The sequence below is a fragment of the Numenius arquata genome, chromosome 9, assembly GCF_964106895.1.
Source record: "Numenius arquata chromosome 9, bNumArq3.hap1.1, whole genome shotgun sequence".
Classification (NCBI taxonomy): domain Eukaryota; kingdom Metazoa; phylum Chordata; class Aves; order Charadriiformes; family Scolopacidae; genus Numenius; species Numenius arquata.
In genome coordinates this window covers 26,635,161-26,649,397 of record NC_133584.1, presented here as the reverse complement: position 1 = coordinate 26,649,397, position 14,237 = coordinate 26,635,161, and the positions used below count along the sequence as shown (strand labels likewise).

At 53.2% G+C, this 14,237-nt stretch overlaps 2 protein-coding genes across 4 annotated transcripts; one reads left to right on the top strand and one right to left on the bottom strand.

The window, feature by feature from the left end:
* The first annotated feature begins 891 nt into the window (after nucleotides 1-891).
* Nucleotides 892-8,259, top strand: SLC35G2 (solute carrier family 35 member G2). 2 transcript variants are annotated; one of them, XM_074153271.1, is made up of 2 exons: nucleotides 892-911; nucleotides 6,241-8,259. In XM_074153271.1, exons 1-2 carry the CDS (start codon nucleotides 892-894, stop codon nucleotides 7,496-7,498), a joined length of 1,278 nt encoding a protein of 425 aa, XP_074009372.1. In that variant the 3' UTR covers nucleotides 7,499-8,259. The 2 variants fall into 2 exon arrangements, with proteins under 2 accessions (XP_074009372.1, XP_074009373.1); XM_074153272.1 differs by lacking the exon at nucleotides 892-911 and adding an exon at nucleotides 5,146-5,206 and having other exon boundaries at nucleotides 6,246-8,259.
* SCLY (selenocysteine lyase) lies at nucleotides 5,711-14,103 on the bottom strand. 2 transcript variants are annotated; one of them, XM_074153270.1, is made up of 13 exons: nucleotides 13,961-14,094; nucleotides 13,765-13,877; nucleotides 13,560-13,660; nucleotides 13,242-13,398; nucleotides 12,627-12,754; nucleotides 12,348-12,512; nucleotides 11,885-11,991; nucleotides 11,530-11,566; nucleotides 11,058-11,141; nucleotides 10,806-10,908; nucleotides 10,557-10,632; nucleotides 9,731-9,924; nucleotides 5,711-8,897 (listed from the first exon to the last, which is right to left on the bottom strand). In XM_074153270.1, exons 1-12 carry the CDS (start codon nucleotides 14,008-14,010, stop codon nucleotides 9,765-9,767), a joined length of 1,281 nt encoding a protein of 426 aa, XP_074009371.1. In that variant the 5' UTR covers nucleotides 14,011-14,094; the 3' UTR covers nucleotides 5,711-8,897; nucleotides 9,731-9,764. The 2 variants fall into 2 exon arrangements, with proteins under 2 accessions (XP_074009371.1, XP_074009370.1); XM_074153269.1 differs by lacking the exons at nucleotides 13,560-13,660; nucleotides 13,765-13,877 and having other exon boundaries at nucleotides 6,866-8,897; nucleotides 9,769-9,924; nucleotides 13,961-14,103.
* Nucleotides 14,104-14,237: the final 134 nt, after the last annotated feature.

The window sequence follows — 14,237 nt, the reverse complement described above, 5'->3', positions numbered from 1 at the left end:
GCCGCCGCGCGCCGGACACACAGCGCCCCCTGGCGGCCCCGCGCCGACACTGACCGCCCGCCCGCCGCCGCCGCCGCCAAGCGGGTGAAGGGAGGGAGGGGAGGAGGGAGAGGAGGGGGGTGATGGAGGGGGGGGGGGGGGGGGGCACGCGGGCGCCGCAAACGTCTTTCGCGCGAAAACGCCGCGCATGCGCCCCCCCCCGCCGCTGTGAGGAGGCGGGGCGTCGCCAGGGTGACGGGAAACCGTTGTGGGGGGGGAGGTGTCGGAGGAGGCGGGGAGGAGGGCGTCTGTCGCGACAGAACGGGGCCGGGCCGCGATCCGTGAGGCGGCGGCACCTCGCCAGGCCCCCATCGCCCTGGCCGGGGTGGCGATGCGGCCGGTGGGCTGAGGGAGGGCGGGGGGGGGCCGGGAGCCTCCCGGCCATGGGAGAGGCGACGGCAGAGGGCCGGCGGTGAGGCGACGGCGGATGTTCGGACACCGGTAAGCGTTGGGGGCGAGTCTGGCAGCGGGGGCCGAGGGAAGGGCCTGGCGGGGAAGGAGCCCGGGGGGCGGCGGAGGCCCCTCGTCCCGCCCGCCGAGGCGGCAGCCCTGCCCCGGCCGCCCCGCGGGGCCGACGCTCCCTCCGGCCGCTGGTTTTTTTTGGGGGGGGTTTGGTTTTGGGGGTTGTTTTTTCTTTTTTTTTTAAGCCGGGCTGATCCCGCTGGCCGTGCTCTCCTTCGGGGTGCCCTGCTCCCTCTGCCGGGTGTCCGCTCTCCGCTGGTGCTGTCGCGATAGTTGCCGTCGCAACTTGCGCCGTCCCCTGGGCTCAACTCCCGTGTCCCGCCCCGGCTGTCCCCCCCACTCCCCACACCGGCTTGCTGCCCTCCCTGGCTTTATGCAGAGACTTTTTATATGGGAGAAGACCAAAAGCAGTAAGCTTTAAAATAAATCTTAACTCGTAATCTGTTCTAGTAAACCTGAACGTGCCTTTTCGTGCTCTTTTTCAGCCCGTTACAAGACCTTCTGCCGAGCCAAGCCGTTTTCTTAGGCTGTAGGAGACTGTATTTAAGTGCTGAGGCGTTTTTTTCTGTTCTTTCCCCCCCGCACACCTTGCCTGGAATTCCGATCTCAAGGGGATTTGTTCGGATGAGGGTTTCTGGAACGGGAAGTTTGCAGGCAAAGTAGCTCTTCTTCCCAAAATCGGTCAATGCGAGTGTCGCTGCTGCAGAGGGAGCAGTTGCAGCAGGCAACGGACCTGAATGCAGAAATTAAGAGTTATTTTTTTTCGTGGAACCGGACACGTTTGGAGCCCTTACACAGCAAGAGAATAGGTCAGTGAAAGCAAGGGAAATTAAAAGCTGTCACACACACATTCCCATTGGAATTGCGTGTGGCAGCTCTAGCGAGCTAGCTTTTTCTAAGGGACATCACTAGCGCAAATAGGGGTTGTGTTTTGGGCAGCAAAATATCACCAAGAACGTTCTGACAATTGGTTGGGCTTGCGTGTAGGGTTTATATTTGAATTCTGCAAAGGGTGTACTGGCTCTTCCCTCAGGCAGTGCTGTTGGACGTGACTCGGTTAATTTGGAGACATGGGATACCGGTTTGTTGGTTTGTGTCTAACATTTGCTCTTGTGCTTAAGCACTAAAGACTCCTTTCATATCATTGCCCTTTCATTTTCTTAAATACCTTTTATTATTCATTAAATTTTAATACAGACTTGGGTTTCTATGCATATATATTTAATAAAATTGATTGAGATAGTCAGACCATCTGGCTAAAAAGATAAAGGTACTCTGATTTTCCAGCGTGCGCCTTATCAAATAGTTTAAAAGCCTAGCAGAAATGTCAGCTGTTTCAGCGATACCAACATTTAATTGCCTGCTGTGCACCTTATGTTGCCTTTTCTTCCCCCTCGGTTCACGTTGTTTTACACGAGTCAGACATCACAAGCGTAGATCCTGTGACACGTGAACTATCAAGCACCAAAGAATCGCCAGCAAGGTTGAGGTGGCTTAATGGTGAAGGTGCTGAAACAGGAATTTAGGAGATTTTCCTGCGCCTGGTAAGGAATCAAAAGAAAAAACCTGCGTTGTGAGAAGTCAGGGAAGTGCTTAGCGAGCGTGGGACGAGTTCAGTCAGTTACATGGCTGTGTAGGGATGGAGTGGGTCTTTCGTACATATAATAGTCAGAGGAAATTGCCAGTCTGTGGTTCTCCTGTAGAGATTGCTTACAGCCCTCTGGTAGTCTCAGTCTAACCTGATCAGGATTCGGGGGATTTTCTAAAGAATAGGCAAAGGAGCTGCGAGGCCTCCTTTCAGAGCACGGGAATAGCTGTTTCTCATTTTCGATTTTGTAAGGACTGTAATTGTCATGTCTGCAAATCTGTCGTAATAACATATCAGTCGGCTGACTGATTTTGGCTGAATCTGAGAGAAGATGAGAGTATTTTTCTGTGAGTTTATTGAAAATTGGTGATTAGAATCACCGGTCAGCCATCAAAACCTTGACTCTTTCAGGCCCGGCTCAGCCTCCCCCCACCCCCCCAGTAGTGAAGTGGCATATAATCACTATTTCTATCTTACTAATTAGCATATGTGTAGTGACTGGGGGTGAGCAGGGGAGTGTTTTGTTTTTTTTTTTCTTTTAAAAGAGATCATGGTGTGTATTCCGTTAATGATTTGTGACATTTATTGAATCCATTGTGATTATTTGTTCACCCATGGGAAAACGGGGTTCACGCTTTGGCAGTGGGTGATTTCCATAGGCTGGTAATTTAAATGGGTTGTTGTTGGGATTGGGAATGTCTGTTTTGTTATATAGCATGAGAATTTTGCGTAGTGCTTAATCTTCAGCCTTGTATTCAACCTGATTCAAAATCAAATTATGCTTTTCATAGGAAATGGAAATAAACCGCTTTATGTTTCCAGCTATGAAGAAAAACAAAAACTTCATGTGGTCTCCACAAAAGGCACTAGCAGAAAGAGAAGTAGCATGTTTTCTGCATAGGCTATGCTGATTTTGGTTTATTTTAAATTTGTGTCAGGGACAAACAATGGATTTGGGATAGGCACTAATCTCAGTCTCCATTGAACTTCTCACTGGTTAAGAAAAGCAAGGTCACCAAAGAGTACAAATAAAGCTACTGTGTGAGAGTTGCCATAACATTTGTCATAGGCTCAATATTTTAGCAGAGGAAATTAAATCTTGCTTTAAGCACGCCTCTTATTTTTTTGTTCTTTGTTACTTCTCACCTCCTGCCTTTCTCTTTTCTTATGCGTTTGCCTCTTCCACTTTCCAGCCCTTCCAGCTGTTAGCATTTTTAGCGCTGAAGAACACTGGAGGGAATACAGTAGGACAGCCATTTTGAGCTATGTGCTCGTGATCTATTGTTTTCCCCCTGAGAGGTCTCTGAATACATTACATAGGTCCAGCACTCAATGTGCAACTGCATTTCACCTCTTTTCTACACCCTTTTCTATATCTGTTGGAAGAAAATGTAATCTAAACTCAGGAAGCAAGAAAGTTACCGTTGCATGCTAGTGGTAAAAAAATGGGTTATTTTGGTTTTGTTTTCCTGAACCAGTAGTTGCAGCATCTACTCAGCCGTTTCTTAGTGAAATGACTGATTTTATACAGGCTAGATCCACTGTCACTCTTCTAATAATGCCTGTTGTGCACCTTTTGTCTTCTTTTCCTCCCACTTGTTTTATTCCCGAGCCATATATTGTGACTTAAATCGAGCAGATCTTAATGTTGTTTTTTTTAAGATGTGGGGACAGCAAGGCAGAATTGTGGATTTATAGCACAATGACAATGGTAGGTGGGAAAAGCTGTGCTTGTGAGAAGTGCTGCCTTCCTGGACTCATTCAGTGCATTTTGCATTTGCACGTTAAAAGGATCAAATTAACAATTTACCTGAAGGAAAAGTGCAAGTAGTGGGTGAGAATGGGTTAGATTTCTGGTAGGGTGTTTTTAAATGTTTGATGGGTTGTTCCAACTGCCCACTAGTGCGGCTGTTACCGGCTCTTGCTCTCTTTTATTTACTCTCCTCGCTCGTTTCAGATGTTTCTTCGGAAGTTCCTTGCAGTATCCAAGCTGTACGTTAATGGGCACTGTGGAGTACTCCGCCAGCATTTAGTGGCGTACTGGGTACGCTTTTGTTTTTCCAGCTGAGCTCTGCTGAAAATGGGTTGGCAGCAGAAACATGAACGGGGGGAGTGCTAAGAGGGGGCCTCCTGAGCAGACAAAGGTGTTTCTTGTCCTCGGACCCTCTCAGGTGTGCGGATCTCTGCTTCAGTGAGGTATCTCAGGGCTGGGAGAGTAGTCTGCCAAAGCAGGAGTAAGGTGGTGCCGCAGGATCCCTCGCTTACCTGTGCAGGTCCAGACTGGTCCAGTTGCCTTCCTCCAGAGCCAGGACTGGGTGCCCGCCCCTCTCCCCACTCCCAGGAAGAATGTCCCATTCTTATGTAAATTATTTTTGCCAGGAGACAGAGGTAGTGCTTGGCATCACCATCACCAGTGGAGAAAATGCCAAGGCTGAACCTGGCCGTGATATTTTTAAAGAATTTCTGTGAAGAGCTATTGCATGTTCAGCCTGATTGTGCGCTTGGCCGTGGTCTTGCACCTTCAGGACCCACCTGCTCTGGTGCTTGGGTACTCCTTAAGGAGTGGGGCTTCAGGGTTGTCCGTACCAGGGCTGAGCTCAGCTCCTGGGGATGGATGGATCAGGAGGATGGATCCTCCTGCGCATCCTCTCCTCCGCAGTGCTGGTGAGACAGGACAGAGGGCAAGTGAATTTTTTGGTTATTAAGCTGTAGGAACCTTCCACTCAACAAAACCACTGCTCCTTCTTTGGATTAGTTCCATCAATAATAGTTCTGAGAGATGGCTGAGGAGTGGTTTTAGCAAGATTACACTGATTGCTTGCTTTCCACTACAAGTGTTTTGGGCTTTGTGGTGGCCGTGTTTTCATAATGATGCACCAGGGTTGCCGGTTCCCGAAGAACATGGCCTCACAGAGCTTCTCAAATGTTTAGCTTTGAAAATCAAGCAGAACGTTTCGTGCCTCCCTTGGGTATTACTTTTTGTGCTGAGATGATTGTAACCTTTCCTGAATGATATCTGAGAGCATCTCCCGTTCCTATTTAGACACCCGGACGAAGATGTAGATGACCGAGAGGTGTTTTCCCCTTCTGCCTTGGGATTAAATCTCTGGGTAGCAGGTAAGGTCTGCATATGTTTGTTTGCTGGGGCAGACAGAAGGTGGGGAAGGCTGCGTTTCTCCTGCTGCCACTTCATTTGGAACGGGTCTTTGCACAGATGGTGGAGGGCGCTTGCGGAAAAAAAGTAATGGCATCCCCGTACCTGAATTAAACTGACCCAGTGCTGTCACACTGGGCCTGCGGACAGTGATGGCACGCTCAATGGAGAGCTGGCGGGAATTAAGGCCACAGGTGGGCTCCCTGCGGGCAGGCTGCTCGTGCCGGCAGCGGCAGAGACCAAGCAGTGTAGGAGAAAGAAGGGTGGTGGGTTCGTTGCTTTGTTTGTTAAATGTCTGCCACGGGAAGGTCTGATTAGCGGTCTGGATCAGCCCTTCTCAATTTTCCCCATTTCAAAAAAAAAATTTAAAAAATCAGATTTGAAGAACAAATCTGTTGCAGAATCAATTACTGGAATAAAAGGATGTGAAAAGAAGAAGGCATTTTTAACACTTCCAAAGTATTGTTCAAAAATGTGTTGTTTATTCATATGCTAACTATGCTGCCTGGCTCAGGGATACTCCCTATTTTCCCTGTGCTGCTCTCTGTCAGTTTAGAAACAAGGCTATCATCTCCTCCAGCCAAATTCCTTCCCTAATCTTTTAACGTGAGCAAGCAATTAACAATGAGCATAATTCATAATTACAGGGTATTTACTGTCCCAAAAGCTTAGCAAGAGAACTTTCTCATTAGGATAAGAATATACTAGAATGCAATATATGTACTGCATGTAATGAGAATATATGTCATTTTCAAAAATTAATGACTAAAGTGAAGTGCCATGGTTGACCTTTAAGGAGATCCAAATGGCCCAACTATCAAAGGTATTTAGCAGTAACTCAGCGGAAAATTAAAGCAAAACCAAGAACAGCCTACTAGTACTTGGACTTGGTTGATAAAAATAGCTTGTAAACACTTAACAGCTTTTACATAGTAATGAATCTCTTGCTATTCATTAGATAAAAATAACCGTGCATCTCCATTGTTTTTTTCTTAAGGCCAGGACATTTCTCTGAGGAAATGGATACGTCTTCCCAAAAATACCCAGTCAAAAAGCGAGTGAAAATTCATCCCAACACAGTAACAGTGAAATATACTTCTCATTATCCCCAGCCAGGGGAAGAGGGATATGAGGATTTTCATGAAGATACTGGAGTATTTATGGAGGATAATCCTAAGAAAAGACTACTGAATGATGGGAAAAAGAGAGAAAGGACCTTTTTTGGTACAATAGACACCAAGCCTCAGTCAGCACAACTGCCAAAACCCAATGAGATTGAGCAATCCCAGCATTTTTCTGAAGGAAATATACTGCAGTCGAGGAAAACGTGGGTAGTCCTTTTTGGATCTGCCGTGGCTCACGGATGTGTGGCTCTAATTACAAGATTAATTTCTGATCGTTCCAAAGTGCCATCCCTAGAGTTAATTTTCATCCGTTCAGTCTTACAGGTGCTGTCGGTTACTGTTGTGTGTTATTACCATGAGCCTCCCTTTGGCCCCAAAGGCTACAGGCTCCGGCTCTTCTTCTATGGGGTCTGCAATGTCATCTCTATTACCTGTGCTTATACCTCCTTCTCTATAGTTCCCCCCAGCAATGGGACCATTATGTGGAGGGCCACCACTACAGTGTTCAGTGCCATTTTGGCTTTTTTACTCATAGATGAAGGAATGGCTTACATAGACATAATTACTGTAGTTGGCAGTGTGTTTGGTGTTTGTCTGGTCATGATCCCCAACATTGTTAAGGAGGAAAACTCTTTGCTGAGCACCTGGAAGGAAGCTTTTGGCTATACCATGACCGTTATGGCAGGTTTGACCACTGCTCTCTCCATGATAGTCTATCGGTCAATCAAAGACAACATCAGCATGTGGACGGCACTATTCACCTTCAGTTGGACAGGAACCGTGTGGGGAGCATCCACCATGTTCTTACTTCAAGAACCAATTGTTCCACTGGATGGAGAAACCTGGAGCTATCTCCTTGCCATCTGCCTGTGCTCCACAGCAGCCTTCCTGGGGGTCTACTACGCCCTGAGCAAGTTCCACCCCGCTCTGGTCAGCACCGTACAGCACCTGGAGATAGTCATCGCCATGGTCCTGCAGCTTGTCGTGTTGCAGATCTTCCCAGGTGCTTATGATCTGGTCGGGGGAGCGGTTATTTTGGTTAGTGTTTTTTTCCTTGCGTGTTACAAACTGTCCTGGAAGAATTTAGGAAGACAAGATTATCAGGAGATTGTGGATTCTTCCATTAAATGAATTGTGGTTTTGCCGTCCCATTCTGGCTGCGTGGCCACGTGAAAGTAACGTATTTCAGCTCTGTCGTGTTCTAGCGTAGTGGCCAGGTCCTCTCTCTACTCTTTAAATTCACAGCTGATGTAGCAACGTTGGTATCTCCAGATTTCCATGACAGGTGAATTCCTTCCAGCGCGTGCAACCACTTGACATTGTGTCCCATGAGAACAGGCCATTTGTCTCCAGCAGGTAAGGGTGCGTGAGAGGAAACACGGGCTGGCCCACAGCACCACAGGCCAAGTTCTCCCTCACCTTCCCTGGACAAGGCAATACAGAGACAGAGGGATTCACTAGTGAGTCTTGTTCCTGTGCGCTGTGGTAGTAGGAAAACGAACAGTGAAACCATTACAGTGATCAACCAGAGTATTCGTATCCTCTGTAACAATTGTTATGCTTTGGCTGTGTCGTGGTTTGGGCCATGTTCTAAACGAAGTAACGCTAATACTTCTGTGATTAAAACTTGCATTTCCTGTGTGTGTAAAGAATGAGTCAGTAAAGCTTTTTGTGCTTTGTGGTTACGTTTGTCTGAATAGATGCAGGAAGTCCGGACCTCCCGTGGGGGACAGTGAACCCCAAATATTGGATTTCCAGTTGTGCCATAGCTGTGAAAGAAAGGTTCCTGAGAACTATTCAAGTCCATGCTAGATAAAAGATCTACCCCTGAAGCAGAGCAATATTCTTTCTGTGGAACCACTTTTTCTAAAAGAGGTTTTGACTATTATGCAGGGGAGAAAAAAATTTTAAAAAAAGGAAAAAGAAAAGACTGCATTTGAGATTTGAGGTATGAGCAGCAGCTGTAACACTAACAGCCCGACAGGCAGCCAGGGACTTTTAAGTCAGTGTGCTTGGGTCCCAACGCTTCAGTTAGAAACCAGATTTGCAAAAAGCCCCAGGGTTTTACGGTTCCAAATAGTGTTCCTGGCTGTGCTAGTAAAGAGAAAGACCAGCATCTCAGAATCTGTGTCTGTGGGCTCCATGCCCACCCACCAGGACCAGCGGGCACCTCCCCGCTCCAGCAGACTGTGCCTCTGTTCTGGGACACGAGCGTTTTCTGAAGGAAAAGACATCGCTCAGATGACCCCAACCAGTCCGGCTTCCCCACAGAAAACACTGCGGAAAATACATTTTACTTGGGGAAAAAGCCACAGCAGCAGCAATCGCTTTTATTCCTGTCAATACCCAGGGAGACCACGTTCCCCAACACGTCAGCCTGAACTGCAACGTTCCTAATCCGTGTGACACTTGTGTCCGACCGCCTGGGCCACGCAGGGAAGACACGTTTCCTCGGGTGCTGGCACAGTTAGGGCTGTCGTGACAACTGTTTCCTTCAGGAGCACGTGGAGCCAGCGACAGGAACTCTGCCCTGTAGGAAGGATGGGAGGAAGGGGAACAAGTAACACAATGCTGTGCTCGGAAAGCCGTGCCCAACACCTTCTCAGCCAAAAACCCCTTTGGCAGCTTAAGGCAGGGCAGGGCAGGGCAGTTCCCAGCCCAGCTTCTTGCTGTGCTTCTATCAACTCCTTGTTTCCCTCTGGGGCAGGTGGTCTTTCCTCCTCTGAGGGATAAGACAGCGGGAAAGCTTCCTTCGTGGAAAGCAACCAGGGCAGAAGGCTCCATCTCCTATAGCTTCCACGCCTGTTACACTCCAGAGGGAGTCAAGCTTTGAACTCTGTCATGCCAACGTGCACGCAGCCAGCTGGGTACGTGCTGGCAAGCAAGGAGCACCTTCAGCGAGACTCCCTGAACGCCCACACCATGCAGTGGGGACGAGAGAGTCCCAAGCAAGCTCTTGGCAAGCTGCCCCAGCCCCAAAGCCCCCTCCTCAGCACAGCTCCCTCTGCCTCCAGCGATGATCTTAAAGGTCTCTTCCAACCGTAACGATTCTATAATTCTCTGCCCGAGCTGCACATGCGGCAAAGCTGTGCCAGCCCCGCCGCGATCCCTGTGAGCACAAACTGACATACAGCCAGGCAGACCCAAGAGCACGCCACTGCCAAAAACGGGCGATCCCACTTCCTCCTCCTGCCACGAACAGCCACTGCTTCCCCAACGTCTGATCCACGACCACAAACTGTAGTCCGTGTCAGTTCGACTTAGGGATCAGGCGCAAAACTAATCCTGCCAAAACCTGAGCCAAAACCGACACAGGCAGCCAGCACCCAGGGGCCAAGCAGGGCACAATCCCATCCCAAGAACCTGGGTGATGGCTGGGAATAGTGACTCCTGGAGCCTACGGGGCTTGGTGCTGGTCCAGCTGCGCCACAGCCTGCACCAGGTCCTGCACAACCAGGTCCACGTCTGCCCGGGTAGTGTCTCGCCCCACGCTCAGCCGCAGGGCATTCTGCGCCACGTCGTAGGGGATCCCGCAGCTGAGGAGGATGGAGGAGGGCCTGAAACACAGACATGGGGCTGAGTGGGTTTAACTCAAAGGCCGAGGAAGCACATGCATCACCAGCCAGCTTCGCCAAGCCTTAAGGGGGAGCGCATCTGCAGATGCACTCCAGGCAAACCTGCTTGCCTTCTAAAGGCACCTGCTCCCACTGGGCTTGTTGCCCTATGGTGGACCTGGCTCATCCCCTTCAAGGAGGAATCTCTCCCATGTCCCCGTGGGCTGGCAGCTCTGCAACATCTACAGGACATCGCTCTAGACCAGGCCAAAAGCACCTGCTGTCCCCATGCACCCCCAAGGAGCCCGCTGGACCCAAACTGGGCTTGAGCAGGTGAGCCAGGCACACAGGGACATAAGGCAGACTCTTCTGGCAGTGCCAGGAATTTAGAGTACTTCCAAGCTCAGCTGGACCACCAGAGCCAGGAGGGACAAAGTCCTTCCCAGCAGCAGTCAAGCGTTCCAGCTGTGACTCCTGCAATAACCTCCTTCGCAGCCCTTCAACCCCTCTGGAAAACTCTGTACCCTCTTTGCTCCAGGTGACACTGCCCACAGCCACCCACGGTCCCTTTCCCTCCCTCCCACTCACTCTCCTCTGGAAAGAACGCCTTGGGCCTGGCAAAGCCGGTTGCTTACCGATCCCCTTTCTCAGAGTGGCAGGCAGCCCCGACGCTGGCGAGAAGCGTCTTGCAGCAAGACAGCACCCTTCGTCCTGCAGCACACACAAGCACGGGTCTCCCAGCGCCCAGGCTCTCCCCGAGGGCCGCTGCCTGCCTCATCTCCCTGCCCAAGCCACGGGCTGGTCTCCAGCCGCAGGCTGCTGAGCGGGACAGGTGCCTGGCTCCCGTGGGCATCTTCTCGGGGCAACAGTGGGGTAAGAGCTACCTTGAAGGCCTGGGCCCAGGATGGAGACGTTAGTGGTGTTGCAGAGTCGCTTAGAGCCCATAAAGTGGCTGTTGAGGTGGATCCTCTGCTTCCCAAAGGAGGCCTGGAGAAATCAAGAGGGCTGTGAACCGCTCTGGGGTTGTGAGCAGCTCTGCCCCGATGAGGAGGTGTTAGGGTCAGAGGGACATACCCACCCTGAGTGGGTATGAGACCCCGGGAGGGGAGAGACAAACAGGAACTGGGTCTGCTCACCTCCAGTCTGGCCTCCAGGTAATCCCGAACATCCCGCATATGAGCCTCATAGGCCTCCCAGTTCCTGCTCACTAACTCTGCAGCCTGAAGGGAGAAAACCCAGAAGAGCTCTGTTTGAAACCCCCCAAACACCTCCCTCCCTGCGTGGGCCCCCAGCATGTGAATCCAGCCCAGGAACAGCCTCTGCAATTGCCAGGTCCCTGCTGTCCCCCAACAGTCTCTCGGTGCCTGTCACCACGTGAGCTATGTGTCTGCCCACTGCCAGGGCTGCAAACCCTGCAGCGAGTGCTCAGAAACACCTCCTTTGACTGGCAGCAGAAAGCGCCCTCTCCTTTCCTCACAGGTCACCTGCCCTCCCACACCCTGAGTTTGTCACTTCCAATGAGCAGGGAGCACCGATGGCTGTCCCCATGCTGGCTCTGCCAGGCAGCACCCCCAGGGAACCGCTCACTCGTGACCACAACCGACTCACCTGGCCGAGGGCAGCGATCATTGGGGTGTTCTCGGTGCTGGAAGGGAAGGGGGAGCAGTAAGTTATCATTTCTCCAGCCCAGAAATCCAATCTTGGGACACAGACATTCCCTGCGTGGGACCCCTCAGTGCTGGCAGGGGGTCCTGGACCCCTCTGAGGTGGTTGGGAAGGAGACAGTTCCACCCTGTGGTTCTTCCCACGGCAAAACCTGTGCATGAGGCTCCTGCAGTTCCCACACACGGATCCATCTGCCCCACCGGGCTGGCAGGTGACAGAGCTGCCAGCTCAGCTCAGACTGGGTAGCCACGTGTGATTTGGCCACCAGCTTGAGGCCCAGCTCTCCAGGCCACCTTACCCCGGTCGGAAAGTCCTCTCCTGTCCCCCTCCGAAGAGCATGGGGTGCAGTGGAGTGGTGGTGCCGGGGCCACGGACGTATAGCGCGCCGATCCGCGGGCCATAGAACTGTGGGGAGAAACAGCCGCCGTGATGCTGGGGACACTGCCAGACACCCCCTTCCTGTACTCCTGCCCAAATCCGACTGCCCTCCAGTGCTGACCCCTGCCTGTCTCACAGGCACAGGCTGCTGCAGAGCTGTCCCCACCCTTGTCCTCCTCCTGCTCCCCCTTCCAAACAGGTCCCCCTGGCTCACAGGAGCCTTGTCACCCAGCTGAAGATTGTCTTCAGAGCACCATCCAGCAGGAGAACTTTGGCCGCTGATGAGGTATCAAGCTACGGGGGGCACCCAAAGTCTCCCTGGCACCCCAACAGAAATGTCTTAGAGGGCGAACAGCAGCTGGGACACGTGATCAGGGCCATACCTTGTGTCCCACGATGGTGAGGTAGTCCACCCCCAGCTCCTGCACGTCCACGCGCCCCTTGCCGATCATCTGCGCCGCGTCCGTGTGCACCAGGATCCTGGGCAGCCCCTCCGCCTCTCTCCGCTGATTGAGGGCACGGACACGCTGGCTCAGCTCCACAACAGGCTGGCGGGAGGGAGGGAAGAGGGTCTGCATCCCAGGGACCGTCTGCTCCCCCTTATCGAGCACCTTTTTGCGAGGATGTCCCCACCCTGTCCCACTTGCTGCCCACAGACTCACCATGATGACCCCAGTCTCGTTATTGGCCAACATGATGGAAACCAGGCAGGTGGTCGGCCGGACGGCAGCGAGGACATCATCCACCTCAGCCCGCCCGCTTCGTGGGGACACAGCCACAAAGGTGGCTTCTGCAAGCCAAGAAACAAGGCCTGAGGTTTGCTGGGAAGCCCGACGGCACCCAGGGCTGCCTGCGCCCCACTGAGCGAGCAGGAGAGCTGTGCGGGCAGCTGGCACACGAGACAGAGAGTACCACAGCTCTTGGGATAGAATCATAGAATTCTTTGGGTTGGAAGGGACCTTTAAAGGCCATGTAGTCCAGCCCCCCTGCAATGAGCGGGGACATCTTCCCTGAGATCGGGTTGGTCAGAGCCCCGTCCAACCTGACCTTGAACGCAGGATGCCAGCAGGGTAACGCACCCAGCTGGAGGGAATGGGGACACCGCGTGGGGAGTCAGTGCCTTTGGAGGGGGGAAAAGGGGAACATCATGGAGCAAGCGGGTGCCCGTCCCCCTCCACAAAATCGCCAGCATAAAAAAAAAAAAAAAAAGCCCTTGCAAACCCCAATCTGCGGCCAGATGTTCTCGACCTGTCCCCTGTGGCCCCTCTGCTGCTCACCCACTAGACTCTCCTTCACCAGCTGCTCCAGCGGCAGGCGGATAGAGTCGTGCTCCACGCTGGACGTCACGATGTGTGGCACCCCCCGGCTGTCGCCCGGCCTGGCCTGGCTTCCGCGGAAGTGCCTGCAGGCAGTGTGGATCACCATGTTGTTCGCCTGGGGAGAGGAAGGGAGACGGGAAAATGAAGGCTCGGAGGGAGCGCGCAGCACCCTTCCTCCCCAACCTCCTCAGGGCTGCTTGCTTGTGAGGAGGGGGCAGGCAGGTGTGCCCGGGAAGGGAGATCGCCACCCCGCAGAGAGATGGTGGCCGATCCCACCTCCGTGCCCCCTGAGGTAAAGATGATGTCTTCCGGACGGCCTCCCACCATCCTCGCCAGGCTCTCCCGGGCGCTGCCGATGAGCTCCTTCGCCTTCCTGCCTGCGGGACAAGACCCGGCAGCTCCACCATGGGCTCCCGTGGCAGCAGGGCTTGGCCCAGCCGCAGCAGGGAGCCAACACGGCAGCTCCTCCAAGGGCCCCTACCTGCAGGGTGGGAGCTGCTGGGGTTGCCCCAGGCCTGGTGCACGGCATCCCAGGCGGCCTGGGCCACCTCAGGGGCCAGCGGGGTGGTGGCGTTGTGGTCCAGGTAGACCCTCCTGTGGGGAGCAGGCGGCGGGTGAGGGGGGAGCCGGGGGCCCGGGGAGGGGGGCGGGGGGCAGGGGGCAGGGTAGGGCCTCACCCCTCTGCCGTATCGCGCCGCGGCTCCACCGGCTCCGTCCCGGTGCCCATGGCTGCTGACAGCGCCGCTCTCCCGCCGCCCTGCCACCGCCGGGGCCGCGTCGGGACGAGGCAGCCGCCTGCCCTAACGCCGCCGTACCCACCAATCAGAACCCTCCTGCCTGCCCCAAGGCCGTCGTGTCCACCAATGAGCTCCCTCCCTCCTTCCCGGCATTCACCAATCGGCTCCTTCTCCCCCGCCCCGCCGCCATAACGCCCGCCCGCCCGCCAATGCGCTC